This window comes from Panthera tigris, chromosome B4 (assembly GCF_018350195.1).
Source record: "Panthera tigris isolate Pti1 chromosome B4, P.tigris_Pti1_mat1.1, whole genome shotgun sequence".
NCBI classification, from domain to species: Eukaryota; Metazoa; Chordata; class Mammalia; order Carnivora; family Felidae; genus Panthera; species Panthera tigris.
In genome coordinates this window covers 98,982,683-98,996,684 of record NC_056666.1, presented here as the reverse complement: position 1 = coordinate 98,996,684, position 14,002 = coordinate 98,982,683, and the positions used below count along the sequence as shown (strand labels likewise).

Genomic DNA, 14,002 nt, shown 5'->3' with positions numbered 1-14,002 from the left:
CGATTTTTTCCACAGCAACAAATTCCGATTTCATTGAACGTTTCTGACTAAAATTTGAGTCAGCATTTCACCCTTCATGCTTTAGTAGCACTGTAACTATATACTTACTTCTTTCGTTTGTTTTTGTCTACATTATATGTAAATATAAGATAAAAGTAAACTCTTTCTGTAACATTTTCTCTTTTAAAAGCCATTTCTAGGTAGTAGTGACTGTGTTAATCAAATATCAGGGAAACTTAAATTGGGAAAAGAAGTCCTAGCTACTTTGGAAGGCCATTGGGTAAGTATTTTTCTATTTTAGCTTTAACAAAAAGAATTTTATTCTGTGAAAAAAATTAAAAATCACATTTTAAAAGTTCACTTATTCCATTGCTAAAAACATCACTATTCACTATAAGCTTCAGCTTAACAAATATTTTGGCATTGATCTGTTATCAACAATATTTAGTGTCTTGTAATAATACTTTACCTTTCCAAAAGTTTAATTCAATAAAAATAGCTAACACTTATCATTTAGAATATACTGCATTGTTTAAAAATGTTACTCGTATTGGCTCATTTGATACCGAAGAACTGTATGAAGTGGGTAATACTGTTTCCGTATTACAGAGGAGGACACTGAGGCACAGAGAGTTTAAACAGTTTGCTCAAAGTGATGGAGCAAGAATTCCAGCCCGTGCACTCTGGCTCCAGGGCTGCTTCTCGGAGCAGTGTCCTGCCCCTCACCTAGAAGAAACAGGCATTTCCAATTAGAGTTACAGTTCCTTTTCAGGGACATGGAAAGGGTATAGTGGTATTTGGAAGCAACAGCTTTTATTTATTTCTCTGCTGACCTAAATTGGCACTTACCTAATTTTGTTAAGAGAAGCTTAAATGAAAAGGTATATCATGGTACTGCCTAGATGCACTGTCACTGTGAACACTGAGTGTATGCTGTTTTCTGCATTATAATCAGAAAGTGATGAGAAATGTGATGAGAAAGTGAAACTGGATCTGGAGATTCAACCAAGAGGCCGCATATGCTCTGTAATTTCAAAATTTTACTTCTATCTAAAAATCATTTGGAAAAAAAGAGAAAACTATCTTTTTTTAAAAAATGAAATTTCTAAGATTGTACTCAAATTTTTAATGCTAAGAAAGGTTCTTTGAGGTTTGTGTTGAGTACGTAGATAGCAGCATCTCATTGTAGCTGTTAGCAAATACTGTGCTCCTCTGTGACAATTCAGAAATCGTTGTTGAGGTTTTGAAGTAATTGTTGGAAATTTGTTTATTAAGTAAAACTTGTGAAATCTCATGAACTTTTTTTTGTGTGTGTTCAACCAAAAGTTTTAAATGACTAGAAGTACTTATTTAATGGTTTTATGAAATGACAAGACATTTGGAGCTTTTAGAAAAGTGCTAGTTGTATTTGTTTTAGAAATGTGTTTAACTGTGGGATTAAGTACAGGAAAAAATTATTATATTACTATACTAAATAATCCTAATTTAAATAATGATAGTTCTTTACATTAATTTTTAATTTCTTTAAATACAGGACAGTGAAGTTTTTATTAATGACAAAAAGACTGATAATTCAGAGGTCTTCTGGAATCCAACACCAGACATTAAGCAGTGGAGATTAATAAGGCACACTGTAAAATTTGAGGAGCAGGGAGATTTTGAATCAGAGAAGTAAGTATACCATTTTTCAGCCAACTTCATGAACATCGAAGAGTATTTTTTAATCCCTCAATAGTTGGCCACTTTTCTCTGTCACTTTTCAGTCACATTTTAATTCAGCAAAAATAGTTTAACATTTGTGCGATGTGACAGGATTTTTTTTTTGTATATGTGAACGTCAAATAAATATACAAATCATACTAGTTAAAAAATCGTACTGGTTTTCTGCAGCTCTAAACTAAAACTTCCCATTTTTCCTTTCTCTTATCTGCTCCAGGGCCTATTTAAAAACAAAAGCTTTTGTTTGTATAAAATTATGGGACTAATTATTCTTGATTTGCAAAATATATGAACTATGTCACTGGATATGCAGGCTTCTAGAGGACTTCCATTAGTTGAGTAATAATTAAAGACATAGTTTCTATTTTTTTTTTTTAATTTTTTTTTTTTTAACGTTTATTTATTTTTGAGACAGAGAGAGACAGAGCGTGAACAGGGGAGGGGCAGAGAGAGAGGGAGACAGAGAATCTGAAACAGGCTCCAGGCTCTGAGCTGTCAGCACAGAGCCCGACGTGGGGCTTGAACTCACAGACCGCGAGATCATGACCTGAGCCGAAGTCGGACACTTAACCGACCGAGCCACCCAGGCGCCCTGTCATAGTTTCTATTCTTAAGTCATGGAATTCTTGCTGGATCTCTTATGCTTTTGAACCAAAAAATTATATGAATATTGCCCAGTTTTATTCTTACTATATTTATTTGTGTTAGAAGTTTTCTGTGTAAAACACACTCTACTTTTTTACACACTAGTTTAGTCCTCACTACATGTTCTCACATGCATATCATTCTCTGTCATGGTGATTCAAGTCTGTGTACTTTTCTTTTGCACCCAAAATTGGGGCCGTCAGAAATGAAAGAATATGTATGCGGCAGTTCTAAAAATGGTTTCAGCTGTAACCACATGATGCCCTCTATCCAGGGTGAAGCTTTGCAAAGCATACAACAATTTTTGAGGTGTGGATGTAATTTCACATATTTTAAAGATGAGGAAACGAGTCTTAGGATAAGTAACTTTTAGTTCACCAGCCAAGCAGTGACAGAAACAGGATTCAACCCAAGTCTGTCTGATTCCAAAACCTGTGTTCTTTCAGTCACAACATGCTGTCTTCACAGGTAGAGTAATATAGATGTCATAGTTTTATTTGTCCAATAAAAAAACTACACTTTAGTAGGGGAAAAGATTTTACCTCAGTCAGTGGTTCTCAACATTGGCTACACATTACAATCACCCAGAAAACATTTAAAAAACCAGTACTTGGGCCTTCTTTCAAGATTCTGATTTTAAAAGTTCTCTGATAATTCCTACATTCAAGGTTGAAAAGCATGGCATTACAGTGTTGGATCTTTGAGGCTAGTGGATCTTATACAGTGTGTATAAGAATCATCCAAAGAACTTAAAAATGTAGATTCTTGAGCGTTCAGTACATTCTTATTATCTTGGGTCAGCACCATTCATCACCATATGTTTAAGAACCCAGGTAAAAACTTTTCCTTGGCAAGAAGAAACTTAGTTTCCACTGTGTATTTCTACTCAAGACACCACTTTTTATATCTCGACTCATTTCTAAGCCTGTGAGCATAAGTTTTGTCAAAACGAAAAACCCACGTAGGCATCATTTTTCTCTCAAGGAGATTCAAGTTTATTCTATGTAGATTTGATTTTCTTTTGCTTTTTTAATGCTATTTTTGCACACGTATTAGACTCTGGCAGCGGGTAACTCGAGCCATAAATGCCAAAGACCAAACAGAAGCTACTCAAGAGAAGTACGTTTTAGAAGAAGCTCAAAGACAAGCTGCCAGAGATCGGAAAACAAAAAGTGAAGAGTGGGCATGCAAGTTATTTGAGCTTGATTCACTCACAGGAGAATGGCATTACAAGTTTGCAGAGTAAGTAATTAAAACATAAATAACAAACAGTATATGAGCATTGTTTTTTGCCTTTATTTCTAGAATTTTTACTGTTGGGGTATTTTTTTTATTAAACCCTATCTGTAAATTAGTATGAGATTTTAAATTTGATGTTTCATTCATTGTAAATTTGATGCCATGATAGTGGTCTATAAAATAAGCTGAGGATCAGAAGATTAGATATGACAATTCTTAATCTTACAGCTAGGTTCATAATTACTAATGAAAATCTAATTATAGACAACATTTTTGGAAAAGTATTTGAGTGTTTCGTTATTAGATAAATGGGTTTTTTTTCATTTATGCAGTACTAGACCGTGGGACCCACTTAATGATATGATACAGTTTGAAAAAGATGGTGTTATCCAGACCAAAGTGAAACATCGCACTCCAATGGTATGTAATAAAAAAGTAACAAGATCTGCTAGGCATATGAACTTTTCAAACCCATAGTATCTTTGGCAGCCAATGTTCAAAATTTGACTTCAAAATTTAAAATGTTGAGTCAGCAAAATGGCAGAATAGGCAGCTCCAAGCTCTTTTCCCTTCAAAGAAACAAAAAAGCAAGCATGAGCTGTCAGAACCAAATTTGCCAAAACTATGGAAAATAGGTTTGCAGCAACAGAGTGAATAACGAATCAAGAGAGAAGTGACTTCAAAGCAGTTATTTTTACTTGCCCTTGCCCCAGCTCCTCACTGATGCACTGGTTGTCTTGAAGGGCCCCCACATTCTCAATGAGAGCCCTGGTTCCAGAGGGAACAGAGTAGATCTTATTCACAAATTGTGTACATCTATTTTAACCTGTCTAGGGGCTACTTTAAGGATGCTGACAGGGCAGGCATTTCTGTTTTTGCTGATAACTCAGAGCCCAAGCAGAAAGGCTGCAGGCATTTCTTGGAAGTGCTATGAACCATACTGACATCCTGCACACACTTGGGGCAAAAGACTATCATTGAAACAATACAATAGACTGTGTAAGGCCTAGGAACAAAAGCTGGGGAGAGATTGTTTGGAAAACTGGGGCATCAGGGATTTTAGAAAACCAAATGTCCAAGGTAAGGTGCTTATGCTCAGAAAAGAACAGTGAAAGAACACTGAGCTAACACCTAAGCTCACTGCAAGCCTGGCTTAGTGCCCCTACACTGAACAGTCTGCTAAGAGTGGGAGAGTATTTTTTTGTTTTCGTTTTTGTCTTTTGTTTTGGTTTATTTGGCTACTGGTGTTCAAGGAAGTTTCTGTCAAAATGCTAACCGAACATAAGCTAAGGAACAGAAATTTCAGTAACCATGAACAACATTACAGTCTTTGCAGAAATTGTTTAGGAACTTCTGTGAACAAATGGAGTACTATAGCTTTCATCAATCCAGGAAACAGAAAAATCCTGGGGAAGGTGGAGAATCTGATTTCCAGAGTTACCACATTATCACACTCAGATGTCCAGGGTTTTCCATGAAGAATTGCAAGGCATAGAAAGAAGCATGAAAGCATGACCCATTAAAAGGAACAAAATAAATTGACAGAAACCATCCCTGATGAAATCTAGACAGACACGAGACTTAGCAGACAAGGACTTCAAAAACAGTTGTCTTAAATGTGCCCAAAGAGTTAAATGAAACAGGAACAAAGAACAAAAGAAAATCAAGAAAAAGATACATAAACAAAATTAGGATATCAACAAAGAGAAAATATATAAAGGAACCAAACAACTTCTGAGGTTCAAAAATACAATAACTAAAGTGAAAAAGAGGTTACTATTGACTATAGGGAAGAGGGAATGGGAAGTCGTTGCTTAATTGTTAACAGTCTTTCTTTGGGATGATGAAAATGTTTTGGAAGTAGCTGTGATATTTGCACAATATTGTGAATCTACTTAATACTACTGAATTGTACACTTAAAAACGGCTAAGATGACAAAATTTAGTGTGTGTGTGTGTATACACACACACACACACACACACACACACACGTTATTACAATTTAGAAATTTTAAAACATTTTAAAATTTTGTTTCTTCCTTCAACAACACTAACATGGTAGAGACAGACAGGGCTTCTGTATTTCCTCCTAAAAGTAGAGTTTACTGATGACAGTAAATCTTTGCATACAGAGACATAGCTTATTGACTCCCTTTGTCATTTTAAATACTTCTCACCAGCCTTCATCAATCTCCAATTTGAACCTACTCTAAGGTGGATTTGGATTCTAATGTAACAGTGTTCGGTCTCTATGACTTGAAGTAAGAGGGCATAGTATAGGCTGAATCCAGAACTTACCTGCTCATTGTTTATTTTCTATAATAAAATTATAGAAATTTTATTTTAATTTCAATCTTTTGAATAAAATTTTGTAAAAGAATAGGTAATAGAGGATAATTCCTATTTAGAATAGTAAACAGGTCTGAATAGAGTTACAGACTTACGATGACTGGTTCCCTCTTTCTAAGCATGTAAATTACCTTACCCTTCTAATTCTAGTTTCTCCTCTTGAATTTGAATTTTTATATTTAGGATTGACCTTCAGAATTGCAAGCCTATTAATAGGGTAGACTCTAAAGTATATTATTTTAAGAAAAATTTAGTCCTAGTTGAACATTTACTATACTTCTGAATCTTGTGCATGCATTCAAATGCTTTCTGTAGGTTTAAATCATGCTCTGCCAAATAATATTTTTATTTATTATAAGATGCTTTCTGCAATATCCAGATATTATTAAAAGTAAATAAATAATTTTATTGGAAACCCAACATCATCCAATGGGAAGGTTTCTAATGTTGGGAATAAGATAAGTATGACTGAAAAAGGTACTGACTGGTGCAATTAGAAGCTTGGGGGGGGAGGGTGGCGTCTGTATTCACATTTGTACATAAAATTGTCTTTTGAAGGATATACAAACTAATAGCAGTATCTATTTTGTGATGGAGATACTGCATTGCTAGTAGAGGTCAGGAGTGAAGAGAAACTCTTCACTGTATATTTTTTAATATTTTTCTTGTTTGTGCTGAATTAATGTTTCCTATTAAGATCAAATGATTGTATAAGTGTTACCACCTCTTGTTAGGTTTTAATTAGACTATTTAATCTTTGTTTTTATTTCAGTATACTTAAAGTGCCCATGAACTGATGGTTTTGACAGTTTTACAACATTGGTATTTAATTACAAAACTCACTGCAAATTCACATTATAGTTTGGGCTTTTTCTTCAGGTTAGTGTCCCAAAAATGAAACATAAGCCAACCAGGCAACAGAAGAAAGTGGCAAAAGGCTATTCTTCCCCAGAACCTGATATCCAAGACTCATCTGGAAGTGAAGGTAAAAATGTTTACTACAGACTATTCACTATAAGCGTCTAAACTTTTAAAAGGATATTACTGTATTATGTTTAATGTATAAAAAGCATTTTTCATATTAACTCAAGATAATTTGGGAGTTTTGGTGGGGACAGAGATGGTGTGCCTAAAAAGCAGTTTTAGATTATAGATAAATTGCAAGACCAGGCCACAAGGGAAAGATGAGGGAAAACATGCAAATCAAGAACCACATTGTAGTACTCGTTCTTTTTACATCTTGTTAGCTCCTGAAAAGTTGTTGATGGTTTCCTAGATTCAATGCAGGGACCAGTTTTTGAGCTTTGAACTCAGTTCCATGCTTCAAAAAAATTTTTCACTTTTAGATTAAATTATTGTAGTGTTTATAAGTCACAGACAAGTAAAAATATAACTATATCAAAATTATGAACTAGATTAACTAGTATGCCATTCTTGTACAAGCCAGATAATGTGTAAAATGTCTTGAATTACACTGACATATAATCAAGAAAGGATTAAAGTAATGAATGTCTGAGAAAATACAGTTTTTTAAAGCCATAGTTCTCTACTAAGCTCACTCTAAGCTGGGAGCTTATTTTTACAGAGATGACACTAGAAGTGAATAAATGATAAATGCCGGGAAATGAGTAGATAACAAATAATAGTTTAACGCAGAGGGAGCTGAATTCACTTTGAGGGCAGTTTTTAAAAGAACCCTGATGAATTATTAGGATTTCTAATGGATTACAGCAGTCTAAGCTTGAGAGATGTGGGTGGGATCAAGATACTGCAGTCAAAAAGGAATAAAAGTTTAAAAGTAGGAGTCATATGGAACCAATGTACTAGACGGGGAATATTAGTTACGCTGTTTTGTTCCCATTTTACAGAAAAGGAAACTGAGATACAGGTTAACCTGCACAAGGTCACATATCCCATAAGACAGTATATATACATGTAATATATGAAGATATTTTGGCTCCTTAATTCACTCTCTTATCCACTGCACTATTTACCTGTAATTTATAAGTACTTAACATGTGCCAAGCTAGATGTTTAACATACCATACCACAACCATATGGAGTTTGAGTAGTATTATTATCCCTATTTTACAAATGAGAACCAAAATGAACAAAAATGGAAAGGAAGGAATGATATGAGAGGTTTGAAGGTAAAAAAAAAAAAAAAAAAGTTTACTGGTTGACGGTAAAAATTTGTAGAAGATGTAGCAAAATCAACTGAAAAGGCTTAAAATTGGGGTGACCAGGGAAATAAAGATAACAATTAATAAAACACTGAAAAGGGAGCTTAAGAAGCTGACTTCTTCAGAAGTAAGCAAATGGACAAGAGACACAAGAGAGTAATACCTTCCCCCAAATTAATATGTGTATTTTTAATGAACTGTTTGTTGTCTATTTCATTTAGTTAAAAAAAATGTAACTGATCCCACAAAAAAATTCAACTAATGATTGAAACTTTAAAAATGCAGAGTATTGGGGTGCCTAGGTGGCTCAGTCAGTTAAGCGTCTGACTTCAGCTCGGGTCATAATCTCATGGCTCGTGGGTTTGAGCCCTGCATCAGGCTCTGTGCTGACAGCTCAGAGCCTGGAGCCTGCTTCAGATTCGGTCTCTCTCTCCACCCCTCTCCCCCACCCCCTCAAAACTAAACATTTTTTAAAAATGCAGAGTATTACTATTATTATGTTACATTTTAAGCCATAAAAATAATGCCTAGGAAAAATTTTATTATATAAGGCTCATTAAGCTGAAATGTAAATTGTTTATAATTAAATGTGTTTGCTATTTTCATCAACTTTATTCCAAATGTCTTTTTAGCTCAATCAGTAAAACCAAATACGAGAAGAAAGAAAGGGATAGAACTGGGAGACATTCAAAATTCCATCGAATCTATAAAACAAACGCAGGAAGAAATTAAAAGGTAATATATATGGACAGTGGCTATTTAAGTCTAGAGAGGTAGTTAAGAATCTGTTATGTAGGAAATCATATGCAAACTTTACATTTTTATAACATTGTTGAGCTATTAAGATAGATTGGCTTCTGTCGCCTGACAACTGCAACTTGTGAAATTCCATCACCATTCAAATATTGGGGGAGAGTGGTGATTTCTCCTCTGTGATTATACAAGTGGAATCTCTTTATCTTATTGCTGTAGCATACCTAGAAATGTAGGTGTGTTGGATGTGGTAGAGGGGTGGTTTCTGAGAAAGTTGGCTAGCAAAGGTTTCTGCAGTCCCTTTGTACCTGGCTAATATTTAATAGGAGTGCATCATGTGTTGACATATTGAAATGCTTGCATAGCAAGGGGTAAATAGCCACCACCCTGAGACCTTTGAGGGCTCTTTTTGTAGTCCCAGACCCTTCCTCACACCTTCCTCCCCAGATCCAGCAACAAAAAATCATTAACACTTAAGAAGGTTCCTTGAAGGGGGCACCTGAGTGGCTCAGTCAGTTAAGCGGGCTCAGGTCATGATCTCACAGTTCATGAGATCGAGCCCTACATTGGGCTCTGTACTGACATCCCAGAGCCTGCTTGGGACTCCCTGTCTCCCTCTCTCTCTGCCCCTCCCAGCTCATTCATATTCTCTCTCTCTCAAAAATAAATAAATAAGCATTAAAAAAAAAAAAAAAAAAGAAAATTCTTTGGAGGAGAACTCCTGATTTTTCTGCCCCATTGCTAAGGCTAGTAGGAGTGTAGATTGGTTTCCTCCCATTACTATATTAGAGGATTAAAAAAAAAAAAGATTTTCTCAGTTCTTAGTGATCTTACAGCTTACATTTAGTTGTTTTTTTCATTTATAGCCTTATCTCCTGCCATTCCCCTGTGCCTGTCCCATGCTCCAATTCTGTGAAACTCCTTACAGCTCCAGAATATACTGTACTGTCTCATCTTTGGAGCTTTGCCCACACTGAATCCACTTTTTAGATTGTTCTTCCTCCCACCCTGCCCATCAAGAAAATCCCTGTTTATCCTTCAGAATATAATTCACATGTCACCCTTTTTGTAACATTTCTAATTATCCACATTGCCCTGTAGAGTTATTAATCCCTGCACTGTCCTTGTACAGTTCCCTATGCATGCTACTTTTGAGCGTTTATTGGATTACAGAGTTGTTATTGTGTGTGTCCGTTTACCACACGGCCACCACCCCCTCCCACAACTGGACAATGAGCTCCTTTAGAGGAGGGAACATGTCTTCTGCATCTTGATATCATCAGCCCTTAATATAAAATGCTCATTTCCTAGTTTAATTGTCTTTATAAATTAATGAGCCTACTTGTTCATTTGCCTCCTTTCTTTCTCTATACTGGTATACCAGTGTAGAAGTCGGGGGGGTGGAATGAAATCAGCTTTTTTTTTTTTTTTTTTAAGCCAAAAGCATTTAGGATGGCATGAGGATAATGTAAGCTCATTTCATGAGTAAATTAACATTTTATTTTTGTTAGTATATGAAATGCCTATATAGCATTTTTCAAATTAGGAATGTCATGAAATCTATTGTATTATGTTTTCTTAGAGAATTTAGAATTTTTCTCCAAATCTACTTCTATCTTCCCCAAAGTAAAGATAAAAGAACTTTACTAGACCAACTAAGAAGCACAATTTTTGTTTTAAAACCACTGTGATAACAGAGAAAAGTGGTATATTTTTATATCATCTAACTTTAATAATTCTGTTTGATGCACATCATCGAGTAATATATTTGGTACAATGTGGAATGTAGATTTAGACAAGACCTAATAACGGCTTCACGTAACATAATCAGCTTCCTGTTGATGTTGTAGTAGTAATTGATTAAACAAGTTACCTTAGATAATGTAATTAAGTGTTCTCTTAACTAAGACTTTACTAATTAAGTCTCACGTATCAAATTGTGAGTTACATGCTAACATTTTGACAAATAATTTTAAAATTTATTGTTTCTTATTTTTGTAGAAATATTATGGCTCTTCGAAATCATTTAGTTTCAAGCACACCTGCCACAGATTATTTTCTGCAACAAAAAGACTACTTCATCATTTTCCTCCTGATTTTGCTTCAAGTCATAATAAACTTCATGTTTAAGTAGAAGTTCCTTACAATTGAATCAATGAACTGGAATGATCAAATTTGGCCTGGGACCAATGTTCAAGTTGGTTTGGTCTTTGTTAAAATGTCACAATATTTCTAAAACAAAAATCTTAGAGATAAATGTAGAGGTGTTGACCTTTCATACCTTTTTTCCTTAACCTGAAATAAGAACTCTTGGTCATTAAAGTGAGCTATGTGTTAAGTGCCAGAACATTTCTAGCTTTTGTGACAGTGTGTTTACATGTGAGTATAATAAGTCCACATGTATACACAATTGTGTCTTATGTATACCTGACAGTAGTCTTTGTATTCTATAGTGTGTTCTGAGATATAACATTAACATTCATAACAAAAATGCTATCAATCTTATATACATAGCAGTCTATTTTCTTCATACAACAGGCACAAGACTTTTATCAATAAGGAATTACAGAATGGGAAATGATGGCATAATAGACATATTATAAATAGTTCAAAACACTGTCCTGTTAGAAATATCATTTCCAAAGCACCCAGCTCAATTGTGTTCTTAGAAACAGCAAGAAAAAAGTGTAGTCGAAATTGGTGTACTGAGAGAGACAAGGTGGCAGATTGCTTTTTTAAAGGTTTACACACAGTTTTTTTAACCCCTAGAATTTTAATATTTATAGAGACAGGTATAAATCTGTGTGTGTGTTTATCAACATAAAAAACCGATATGCAGCTATTTGGATCTATTGATTATATCTTTCTTATACCTATATAATACCACTTAAGCACTTGCTTAAAAAATTGTGGTCAAAATTGCTGTCCTTTTTTCTTATTTTTGTTTCTTGTAACCCTGTTGGTCCAGTAGCATAGGCCAAATTCTAGAGTTGTTTATAGGGCATATGATAATTTATGTTTTTCATTATGAAAAACTTATTTTAGCTTTCGTTTAGAACTTAGTGTATTCAGTGAGTAAATAGAATAGAAAAAATTATAACCAATATTTTATTCAAAAGCCAAATAAGAGAAAGGCAGTAAGAAAAACTTTGTGTCGTAGCATTTATGTGTACATTAAAATTTATTTCTTTAAAATGTGCAATAAGTTGAGCATCTAAGAAGAGCATCAAGTTCTGAGGTTCAATTTTTTTTATTCCTCTGTTCTCAGTAACTTCATTCTGTGACAAACCACACTTCAAGATTTTTTTTGTTCAGACTCAGGCACACTTTTTCCTAATTTTTTTTCAGGTTAATATTTTAATGTTTGTCATAAATATTTATAGCCCTCAGAAGCAATTTTTGCAAGTGTAGCTAAGTTTAGGAACATGTTGTCCTAAGATATGTCTTAGAATCCTGAAAGTATACCTTTCGGAATGGTTATTAATGAAAAGTCAGAATAATTATTCTGGCTACATTTGCCTTTGACTAAGAAGAGACTGTGAGACACTAGCAAAATTACAATCAACTGTTTATGCCAAGATATATAAAGTCAAGGAATGATTGCTAAATTACAAAAATTGAAAGTGATAAAGAGCCTGCTTTTTTTCTCCCTTACCAATTTAGCTATCTTACTAGTCTTCGGTTTTAAGAAGAGCCATATAGTTTGGGCAAAATAATGCTGTATTCCATATGTACATGTGAAAGCACTTTTTTTAATTGACTGAAATATAAGTAAGATGTACCTATACCTGGTATAAGTATAGATATGTCTACACTAGAACAGGTGAGATTTGTTTGTATTTCATACTTGTGTCGTTTTTGTCCTCACTCTCTGTTACCAATGTCATGCTCAACTGCCTATTGATTGATATATGGTATTTTGTAAATATTGTACAATTTGATCCTTTTTATGGTTTCAATTAGTATTTATATATAAGTTTATTGGCTGATCACAAAAATAATTTCATCATTAAACCCTGAAAACTTAAAATTTTTTGCTGATAACCCCCTTTTGGGGTTTTAGTCCTATCCACTTGTGCGTTCTTTTCATTTGGTCTAAATAGTGTTTTATTTGTATAGGTATCTTCTAAGACTGGGAAGGTAGTTATGTTCTTTATGTTTTTCTTTTTAGAGCAGATGTTTTGGGTTCTTATTACTCAAGGAGTCAAAAACTTTCATGAAAAAGAGCAGGGTTAACTCATGACTGTTTCTTATACACTGAAAGCATACATCTAATCTAATAGTCTTCTTATGCTTTTAGTTGTATGAGTTCCTTTCTGTGAACTGAACACAAAACTCAGGAATTGGTGGCTTAGTTTTTAGATCAGTGGTTATACTAGGCTTAGTATGTGAATCCTTTAAGACACGTAATTAACTTTGTATGTAGCCATATATGTAATTGACTTTGAATGTTCCCTACCTGAGATTAATACTCCTTCAAACATGGATTCATAAAAATTGTGATTTACAGTTCCCAGTTGTTTGAGAGCCTCATGATGGTTTCTAGGATTTAAGATCTTATGACCACTTTTTTTTTCATTTGATCAAAAATTTTATTTTTTCACATGAAAATGTACATGAGTAATAATTATCGACATGTGCATTTGTTTTAGTTATGAAATGTACTATGCCTTCAATTATCCACCATTTAGTGAGGTGTAGCTGGCCCAGGAACAGATAATAAATAGGGCATGTGAAATAAGTAAGTTTCAGCAATAGATATTTCACTTGTATTTCATGTCAGTACTTTTTTGCATCACTTATAAAGGTACAGTGTAATCTTTGTCACCATTCCATTGAAAAAGTTGGCCTTGTAAAATACAACACTCATTTAGTATTCACGCTTTTGTGCCTTTAAGAACTACTTTTTGTTATTTTTGTGTTACAGAACTACAATATGATTCTAAGTGTTTATAGGCTTAACTGCCATAAAGGGTCATTTCTCTGTGTCATTTTATTTCCTTTTATATAGCTATAGTATATTTAAACAGTAATGCTGTACTTTTATAAGGGTTTGTCTATTTAACTATTTCAAGTATATTCTTCACTCTCAGACATCATTGAAGTAGATTTGT

At 34.1% G+C, this 14,002-nt stretch overlaps 1 protein-coding gene across 14 annotated transcripts in view; it reads left to right on the top strand.

The window, feature by feature from the left end:
- Positions 1–12,437, top strand: part of OSBPL8 (oxysterol binding protein like 8) — a 150,865-nt gene extending 138,428 nt beyond the window's left edge. For all 14 annotated transcript variants that reach the window (XM_042992796.1, XM_042992785.1, XM_042992792.1 and 11 more), the window contains 7 exons: positions 191–280; positions 1,535–1,671; positions 3,421–3,606; positions 3,936–4,023; positions 6,832–6,937; positions 8,768–8,870; positions 10,890–12,437. In XM_042992796.1, the coding sequence (XP_042848730.1) occupies positions 191–280; positions 1,535–1,671; positions 3,421–3,606; positions 3,936–4,023; positions 6,832–6,937; positions 8,768–8,870; positions 10,890–11,022 (843 nt within the window). In that variant the 3' untranslated portion in view covers positions 11,023–12,437. The remainder of the gene's footprint in view (positions 1–190; positions 281–1,534; positions 1,672–3,420; positions 3,607–3,935; positions 4,024–6,831; positions 6,938–8,767; positions 8,871–10,889) is intronic.
- Positions 12,438–14,002: the final 1,565 nt, after the last annotated feature.